This window comes from Theropithecus gelada, chromosome 1 (assembly GCF_003255815.1).
Source record: "Theropithecus gelada isolate Dixy chromosome 1, Tgel_1.0, whole genome shotgun sequence".
In the NCBI taxonomy this organism is placed as follows: Eukaryota; Metazoa; Chordata; class Mammalia; order Primates; family Cercopithecidae; genus Theropithecus; species Theropithecus gelada.
This window is the reverse complement of record NC_037668.1, coordinates 39,931,218-39,941,126: the sequence shown is the minus strand read 5'-3', so window position 1 is coordinate 39,941,126 and position 9,909 is coordinate 39,931,218. Positions and strand designations below refer to the sequence as shown.

Genomic DNA, 9,909 nt, shown 5'->3' with positions numbered 1-9,909 from the left:
TTTTTTTGAGACGGAGTCTCGCTGTGTCGCCCAGGCTGGAGTGCAGTGGCCGGATCTCAGCTCACTGCAAGCTCCGCCTCCCGGGTTTTTACGCCATTCTCCTGCCTCAGCCTCCCGAGTAGCCAGGACTACAGGCGCCCGCCACCTCGCCCGGCTAGTTTTTCGTATTTTTTAGTAGAGACGGGGTTTCACCGTGTTAGCCAGGATGGTCTCGAACTCCTGACCTCGTGATCCGCCCGTCTCGGCCTCCCAAAGTGCTGGGATTACAGGCTTGAGCCACCGCGCCCGGCCGACATGTATTTCTTAAGCAAGAGCATGTAATTCTTGTATCAAAATGTAATAGTAATGGAGACAATTACATGATATTGTTTTGGCAACCTTTTACGTGTTTTGGATTTTTTTTTTTTTTTTTTTTTCTGAGACAGGGTCTTGCTTTGTCACTCAGGCTTGAGTGCAGCACTGCACATGATTACACCTCTCTGCAGCCTCAACCATCTGGGCTCAAGCGATCCTCCTGCCTCAGCTTCCCGAGTAACTGGGATTACAGGCGTGCACCACCACACCTGGCTAATTTTTATTTTTTGTAGAGACAGGGTCTTGCTGTGTTGCCCAGGCTGTTTCGAACTCCTGGCCTCAAACAATCCTCCCTCCTTGGCCTCCCAAAGTGTTGGGATTACAGGCGTGAGCCACTGGCAACTTTCTTAATTTATTCTTAAACTGAATTGCTTTATAGGACCTTTGACTATTGATGTATAGACCCTAACCCTGACCTGGAGCTATCTACTTTGTCTTTTCTGTACTTAGATACTCAGTACCTCCAAGATACTATGAACCATGTCCTAAGCTGTGTCAAGAAGGAGAAGGAACGTACAGCAGCCTTCCAAGCCCTGGGGCTGCTTTCTGTGGCTGTGAGGTCTGAGTTTAAGGTCTATTTGCCTCGCGTGCTGGACATCATCCGAGCGGCCCTGCCCCCAAAGGACTTCGCCCATAAGTAAGCACCTCTGTTATGATTTCACCTTCCGCTTCATTTGGTTGGAGAGGAAGGACGCTCTATCCCAGATCCACAGAGCTTAAGCCATTTTTTGCATCATTAAACTCCAGGGTATAGCAAATCATATGAAGAACAGCCCTTCCTCAGTTGAATTCTAAGCTTTTCCAAATGAAATAACATATATGAACTATTTGGGGAGGTTGAATACCCTGAGAACACGTGAGATGTCAATGCTGTTTTCAGTGTTATTATTTACTGGGAATCTGCTAGTTTTGCTTTTTTCTCTGGCTTTTAAAAGTCTTATTTTGATATAAGACCTAAAGAGAGGAATCCTCTACTGGAACTGAAGGGACCTAAGGGTCATCTTTTTCCCCATCACTGAAGTTGAATATGTTATTCCACCTCTTTAAACCTTCTGGAGAATACACTATGAGAAACTCCCTCAGCATCCTGCCAGATGGAGTGGCCAGGGTGTCTTCGCTAAGGCGGGGGGTCAGTGTTCCTCACCCTTTGTCTCAGGGTTGTCTTTATACTTCCCTGTTTATTAGTGAAGATTGCTGTGGTGAATTAATACGCCCCATTCATTCTTCTTTTTTTTTTTTTTTTGAGATAGCGTCTCACTTTGTTGCCCAGGCCAGAGTGCAGTGGCGCAATCTTGGCTCACTGCAACCTCCTCCTCTTGGGTTCAAGCGATTCTCCTGCCTCAGCCTCCCAAGTAGCTGGGATTACAGGCATGTGCCACCACACCCAGCTAATTACTGTATTTTTTTGTAGACACAGGGTTTCACCATGTTGGCCAGGCTGGTCTCGAACTCCTGGCCTCAAGTGATCCACCCACCGTAGCCTCCCAGAGTGCTGGGATTACAGGCGTGAGCTACTGCGCCTGGCTCCATTCTAAAGCCCCGCATTCTCATCATAGAAGAATTTCTTTCCATACGATGGCTGTGTACTGCCTTCTTGTCCCTGATGAACACATTGTTCAGCTCCCTTCCTACGTAAGTATCTTGGTGAGCACCACACTAATCCATATGGTACAGCTGTGTGAATTCGGAAAAAGGGCCCCTTCCTTAAGACACTTTACTGCCATCTGCTGGATTGTTGTAGAAACATACACATCTACAGTCACTGTGATGTGATGGGCCCCTTTGAACTGTGCTGTGGATGGCTTGCACACCCATCTGCCTGAGTAACCTGTTCTCCTTGCCCCAAGGTGATTTTGAGGTGGGACATTAAAGAATGTCATTATGTCTCAACTAGCCACTGTTGGTTTCTCTGCAGGAGGCAGAAGGCAATGCAGGTGGACGCCACAGTCTTCACTTGCATCAGCATGCTGGCTCGAGCAATGGGGCCAAGCATCCAGCAGGATATCAAGGAGCTGCTGGAGCCCATGCTGGCAGTAGGACTAAGGTGGGTGTCAGAAACCTGAGGTTGCCCTATATCAATGTGCGGCTTGGCCCCCAGTGTTGGGACTGTTAAAAGAGTGAGGCGTGGTGGTTTGCACTTTCAGTTGGATGGACAGGATAGCTTAGACTAAACACATAGGCTAGTACTGAATCCTAGTTTCATCACTAGCGTGTTATGTGATCTTGACTAAGTTATTTAATTTCTCTGAGCCTCTTTCTTTTTTTTTTGAGGAGTCTCGCTCTGTCACCCAGGCTGGAGTGCAGTGGCGCGATCTCAGCTCACTGCAAGCTCCGCCTCCTGGGCTCACGCCATTCTCCTGCCTCAGTGTCCCGAGTAGCTGGGACTACAGGCACCTGCCACCACGCCTGGCTAATTCTTTGTATTTTTGGTAGAGATGGGGTTTCACCGTGTTGGCCAGGATGGTCTCAATCTCCTGACCTTGTGATCTGCCCGCCTCGGCCTCCCAAAGTGCTGGGATTACAGGTGTGAGCCTCCGTGCCCGGCCTCATTTTTTTCTTTTAATCTGAAAAGTGGGTACAATAGTAATTCGTATTGCCTAGGGTTGCTGTGGGTTCATGATATAGTCACTCTTAGCACCATGCCTGGCATATAGGAAGTACTCAATAAATATTTGCAAATATTGTGTGTATTATTGAGCAAGTTGGTTAAGCTTCCTAAACTAATTTCTCCTCATCTGTAAAATAAGGACAGTGTTTTAAATCTGCTTCCCAGAGTGTTTGTTGAGACTTGGTCTTCTGTAGTGGCTGAATTATAGTGAGCAAATCTTTTGTGGTGAGAACCAGAAACTCACAGATTGTTTGGATACCTGAGACTAAGCCAAGAGAGTTTACACTTTTATTCTTTTTTTTTTTTTTTTTTGAGACGGAGTCTCGCTCTGTCGCCCAAGCTGGAGTGCAGTGGCGCGATCCTGGTTCACTGAAAGCTCCGCCTCCTGGGTTCACGCCATTCTCCTGCCTCAGCCTCCCGAGTAGCTGGGACTACAGGCGCCCGCCAACGCGCCTGGCTCATTTTTTGTATTTTTAGTAGAGACGGGGTTTCACCATGGTCTTGATCTCCTGACCTTGTGATCCGCCAGCCTCGGCCTCCCAAAGTGCTGGGATTACAGGCTTGAGCCACCGCGCCCGGCCCACTTTTATTCTTATTTTATAATATCCTTTCTACTCTGAAGAACAGAGGCCTGATCCCCTTGCTAGGAGAGAAAGCTATTTCTTCCCAAGAACAGACTGAGTGTCATGTGCCCAGCCCTTATGTGGCTTGTTTCCTTCCCCTCAGCCCTGCCCTCACTGCAGTGCTCTACGACCTGAGCCGTCAGATTCCACAGCTAAAGAAGGACATTCAAGATGGGCTACTGAAAATGCTGTCCCTGGTCCTTATGCACAAACCACTCCGCCACCCAGGCATGCCCAAGGGCCTGGCCCATCAGCTGGCCTCTCCTGGCCTCACAACCCTCCCTGAGGCCAGCGATGTGGGCAGCATCACTCTTGCCCTCCGAACGCTTGGCAGCTTTGAATTTGAAGGTAAGAAATTACAATGTCTCTTGGCAAGGTAGTGAGAGCTGCTGGAAACTTTGGGAAGGGAATGAAAGTATCTAGACTTCCTGGATCTTGCTGTGATCCCAGAGACAGGGTAGCTGATTCTGTAGCAGCTCATCCTTCCTAGACTCTTTACATACATTGGTAATTCCTGTTTGTTTCTTTGTCCCATACTGAGTTTGGGGGCAGATGGTTTGAGGGAAAGTATACGTTGATCCAAGGAAATAATGCTTCAGAGACAGAGCCCCCTCGTGTCCCCACTTTTTCACTTCCTTGTATCTGAGATGATATGTAATGCTTTAAAATGTATAAGCAGGGGCTTTTGGGTGTTTCCATGTCTATGGTGGTATGGTGTCTTTTCTCTTTTTTTTTTTTTTTTTTTTTGAGACAAAGTCTCTCTGTTGCCTAGGCTGGTGTGCAGTGGCACGATATCAGCTCACTGCATCCTCCATCTCCTGAGTTCAAGCGATTCTCCGGCCACAGCCTCCTGAGTAGCTGGGACTTTAGGTGCGTGTCACCATACCCAACTAATTTTTGTATTTTTGGTAGAGATGGAGTTTCACCATGTTGGCCAGGCTGTTCTGGAACTCCTGACCTCAAGCGATCTGCCTGCCTCGGCTTCCCAAAGTGCTAGGATTACAACCGTGAGCCACTGTGCCCGGCTGGCGGTATGATTTCTAAAAGTACTGTACTGTGTAGTTCTAAACTGCAAATAAACCCACAATAATACCCCACAGAGATACATTTCAGGAGGAGAAGTTGATACTTTTGAAATTTAAGATCATATAGGTAGTATTGGTCAAGACTGTAGAGAAACAAGCAAGTACAGAAAGCCTGAACATGCTGTCTGGAGACAGCCACCTGTGGTTTCTCTATTGCAGTTCCTCCACTTAACATTGATTCACACTGGTGATAATTTATTTCTAGTGAATAGAAAGTAGCTATGTTTAAACCCAGCCTACATAGACTCTTTGTCTGGTATTTAAATCTGGGAACTAAAACAGGCAAGGTAAATTTGATCAAGAATTGTATTATCCTCTAAGAATGTAAGGGGTTGAGTTGGAATAAAGCAAAATAATTTATTATTTGAAGGGAATATAAAAAGGTTAGGATTGGGGCATACCTTTGATCTGTTTCCCTGCTCCTTCACCACCCGCTTTTGCCTTTCTGCTGATTGAAAGCCCCCTTGTTACCCTTTAAGAGTTCTGGGTCAGGCCGGGTGCGGTGGCTCATGCCTGTAATCCCAGCACTTTGGGAGGCCGAGGCGGGCGGATCACGAGGTCAGGAGATCGAGATCATCCTGGCTAACATGGTGAAACCCTGTCTCTACTAAAAATACAAAAAGAAAAGAAAAAATTAGCCGGGCATGGTGGTGGGTGCCTGTAGTCCCAGCTACTCGGGAGGCTGAGGCAGGAGAATGGCGTGAACCCGGGAGGTGGAGCTTGCAGTGAGTGGAGATCGTGCCACTGCACTCCAGCCTGGGTGACAGAGTGAGACTCCATCTCAAAAAAAAAAAAAAAAAAAAAAGGAGTTCTGGGTCAGTATCTTATTGATCAATATCTGGTTGAAAGTAGAATTAGTAGCCTCAAAATGGAAAATTCAGCTAGCAAGCTGCAGACCTACCTGTCTGCAGCAGCAGTGTTTATTCTGTTTTCTCTCTGCCTTTCTATCCAGGCCACTCTCTGACCCAATTTGTTCGCCACTGTGCGGATCATTTTCTAAACAGTGAGCACAAGGAGATCCGCATGGAGGCTGCCCGCACCTGTTCCCGCCTGCTCACGCCCTCCATCCACCTCATCAGTGGCCATGCTCATGTGGTTAGCCAGACTGCAGTGCAAGTGGTGGCAGACGTGCTTAGCAAACTGCTCGTGGTTGGGATAACAGATCCTGGTAAGGCTTCCCAGACAGAAGCAATCTAGGGGAGTTAAGGAGCTTAGGGCAGTTGGAAGTAGCCAGTTTCATTACGTGGCCTCTCTAGAGATCTTCGGCCTCAACAAGCTGATATTCAGCTATTTCTCTGCCAAGGCGTGTTAGGCGCAGCTACTCTAGCCTGTTGGTGTAAGATAATCTGCCTTTAATTCTTTGTCTTTACTCCTATGAGTAGAGAAAAGAGTAACAGAGGTTAGATGAGAGAAAGCATCTGAAATCTTCCCACTACGCTGATGGCAATGGAGGTGGAAGCTGGGAAGGGCTAGAGTGATGGGGTCATGAAGAAATGTTCAAAGGCTCCATTGCTCTTGCAGACCCTGACATTCGCTATTGTGTCTTGGCATCCCTGGACGAGCGCTTTGATGCACACCTGGCCCAGGCGGAGAACTTGCAGGCCTTGTTTGTGGCTCTGAATGACCAGGTGTTTGAGATCCGGGAGCTGGCCATCTGCACTGTGGGCCGACTCAGTAGCATGAACCCTGCGTTTGTCATGCCTTTCCTGCGCAAGATGCTCATCCAGGTAACCGAGATGATGGCCAGACCCACAGGGAGGGAAGACAGATCTCTCACTGTGAGAGCTGCTTGAGGAAGCAGAGTTGAGGACAAGGATTGGGGAGAAAGATTGAGGTACCTGGTAAAAGCCACATTTGTCTGCAAAGGTCCACGTTTCCCTGGCTTTATAATGGCAGTTCCAGTGCTCATCACCTCATGAGCCCTTTGTCAATATGACTCCAAGGTGATTCGGAGTCCTCTCATGTAGTTCTTTCTTTTTCCTGGCAAGTCGCCAGTGATCCCATTTCTTGGCCCTCTTTGCTTGCTGGATTGATCTGCTGCAGATGGTGTCAGACTTCCCAGCACCTCCCTATCCTTCCACTCTCCTGCTTTTCTTGCTGGTGCCAGGTCAAGCATGGAAGCCATTGTTCTTCACAAAAATAACCAATGTGAGACCGTTTCCACCATTTATTCTGATAGTCATTGCCCCAGTCTGTGATCCTGGCTTTTGTTCTTAAATAATATGAGAATGCCAAACTCAGTTGCTTGGTCTGTAGCCTAAGGTAGAATTCCTCTTGAGATATGGCTCCTCAGTTTTTGTCTTCACCTACCTGAGTAAGTTCTGTGGCCTCCTGGTGAGCAATACATGGTCCAGTCCTGCCTGGCAAAGTTATTTCCACCTGCCTCTTCTGGGTCTCTATGTGGTTCACCCATTCATTTCCTGTCCCCATTGCTCGCTGTCTGCTTCCTGACCCTCCCTCATGCTTTGTTTTGAAGTAAACACTTTTTGTAATATATAAGGAACTTAAACATAGCAAATCATTAATATATGTAACTCACTCTAGAGAAATGTTGTTTGTTCACAATTTGTTGTAAAGTGGCTGTAAATTATATCATCAATCAACAAATTAGGAAGCTGTACTTATGTTGGCACTTCTGTTTTTAGCCTAATGATTTATTTAACTGCTGGCCTGCGTTAGAAGTGCCTGTCATTTTAAGTCTTAAAAAAATTTCTGAGTTTTAGGAAGGAATAGAAATCATTGTTGAAGGCTGGGCATGGTGGCTCACACCTGTAATCCCAGCACTTTGGGAGGCCGAGGTGGCCAGATTACCAGGGGTCAGGAGTTCGAGACCAGCCTGGCCAATATGGTGAAACTCTGTCTCTACTAAAAATAAAAAAAATGAGCCCAGTATGGTGGCGAGCGTCTGTAATACCAGCTACTCTGGAGGCTGGTGCTGGGAGAATTGCTTGAACCCAGGAGGCAGAGGTTGTAGTGAGCCAAGAACACGCCACTGTACTCCAGCCTGGCAATGGAGAGAAACTCCCATCTCAAAAAAACAAAAAGACTGGGCGCAGTGGCTCATGCCTGTAATCCCAGCACTTTGGGAGGCCAAGGCGGGCGGATCACGAGGTCCGGAGATGGAGACCATCCTGGCGAACACGGTGAAACCCCGTCTCTACTGAAAATACAAAAAAAATTAGCTGGGCATGGTGGCGGGCGCCTGTAGTCCCAGCTTCTAGGGAGGCTGAGGCAGGAGAATGGTGTTAACCCAGGAGGCGGCGGAGCTTGCGGTGAGCGGAGATCACACCACCGCACTCCAGCCTGGGTGACAGAGTGAGACTCCGTCTCAAAAAAAAAAAAAAAAAAAAACCACAACGAAATCACTGTTGAGCCTGCTAGCTCAAATCATACTACATTAATTTGGCATAGAAATGTCTCTTAAACGGCTGAGCACAGTGTCTTGTGTCTGTTACCCCAGCACATTGGGAGGCCAAGGCAGGCGGATCACATGAACCCAAGAGTTTGACGAGACCAGCCTGGGGAATATGATGAACCACATCTCTACAAAGTATACAAAAGTTAGCTGGGCGTAATGGTGCATACTGTAGTCGTAGCTACTCAGGAGGCTGAGATGGGAGGATCACTTGAGCCGGATAAGTTGTGGATGCAGTGAGCCGTGATCGTGCCATTGCACTCCAGCCTGGGTGACAGAGTGAGACCCTATCTCAAAAAAAAAAAAAAAAAAAAAAAGGAAAAAATAAATACCTCCTAATGAGAATAACAATATGTTCATTCTGTCAGCAGACTTTTTGACCACTATGTTCCAGGTACTGCTGGGTACTGGGAATATAGCAGTGAACAAGCCAGGCATGGCTCCAATCTTCATTCTTTGTTTTGAGACGCAGTCTTGCTCTGTCTCCAGGCTGGAGTGCGACCTTGGCTCACTGCAACCTCTGCCTCCCAGGTTCAATCGAGTCTCCTGCCTCAGCCTCCTTTGTAGCTGGGACTACAGGCGCCTGCCACCATGCCCAGCTAATTTTTGTATTTTTAGTAGAGACAGAGTTTCTCCAAGTTGGCCAGGCTGGTCTCGATCTCTTGACCTCGTGATCTGCCCGCTTCGGTCTCCCAAGGTGCTGGGATTACAGGTGTGAGCCACCTTGCCCGGCCAGCTCTAATCTTCTTAAAGCTGATAGTAAGCTATCAGGCCATCTTATTTTTTCAATACTGCAGAATGTGAAGCTCCTTTGAATGAATTTATGTACTGAATTTAGCTCTTGAAACTTTAAAATTACTCTTTTTTGTTTTTAAACTTTGATATAGGTTTTTCCAAATTGAGTTGTACACTTTCATGCCTTGGTAAAGGCTTTGGTGTTTTGTTTTATTTTGAGACAGAATCTCACTCCGTCACCAAGGTTGGAGTGCAATGGTGGGATCTCGTCTCACTGCAGCCTCTGCCTCTTGGGCTCAAGCAATCCATCTGCCTCAGACTCCCAAAGTGCTGGGATTACAGGCATGAGCCACCGTGCCTGGCCGACTCTGGCCTTTCTTGTGGTCTTGGTCATCAGGGTGGGCCTTGGTTATTGTTATTAGGATGCAGTGAGGCTCTCGGGCTCTGGAAGTGAGCTTGGAGTTCTTTGGATTGGCCCCGCACTGCTACAGATAGTTGGGCTCTGCTCTGTGAGGCACATTTCCTCGCAGTCACCCATGTCTTCTTGGCACTGCAGGTCTATTCTCAGTATCCCCTTCATTTCTTTTCCCTGTGGTCTGCTATGACTGGGGAAAACAGGCTGCCAAGGGAATCCAGAAAATCAGGTTATTAAGTCAGTAACCTAAGACAAAATGTAATGTTAAATTATAGACTCCTCTGGGTAGCTGAGTTAACCTGAGCTCTGTGATATCTGCTTTTCTTACTGCTCATTGATTTCCTTCTGGCAGCTTTATCCAGAAGTCTGTCTATATTATGCTGTCTATGTCACCATGAGCTTAATGTGCTGATTTGCTGGTGTCGTAAGGATGTCAGTTAGAACCAACATGTTATCTCCAGTCAGTAAGACTTCGGGGGATCCTGCCAATGTGATCCCCACCTATTGAGGTTTATCTAGATGTACCCCGTTTAAACAGCTACAGAGTATCAACACTTCTCTTGACATCATAGCTGTTCTAACTGTTCTTTGATTCCTTTGCCATTATTTGTAGTCCTTAGTAATTTGCTGTCTAGACAAAGATTTTTCTCCCAAGGGCCCTACCTTTGTTCCTC

The 9,909-nt window shown here is 47.2% G+C and overlaps 1 protein-coding gene across 2 annotated transcripts in view; it reads left to right on the top strand.

The window, feature by feature from the left end:
• Nucleotides 1–9,909, top strand: part of MTOR (mechanistic target of rapamycin kinase) — a 150,469-nt gene that overhangs the window by 17,743 nt on the left and 122,817 nt on the right. For both annotated transcript variants that reach the window (XM_025384127.1, XM_025384120.1), the window contains exons 9-13: nucleotides 805–991; nucleotides 2,270–2,398; nucleotides 3,689–3,933; nucleotides 5,623–5,838; nucleotides 6,192–6,397. In XM_025384127.1, the coding sequence (XP_025239912.1) occupies nucleotides 805–991; nucleotides 2,270–2,398; nucleotides 3,689–3,933; nucleotides 5,623–5,838; nucleotides 6,192–6,397 (983 nt within the window). The remainder of the gene's footprint in view (nucleotides 1–804; nucleotides 992–2,269; nucleotides 2,399–3,688; nucleotides 3,934–5,622; nucleotides 5,839–6,191; nucleotides 6,398–9,909) is intronic.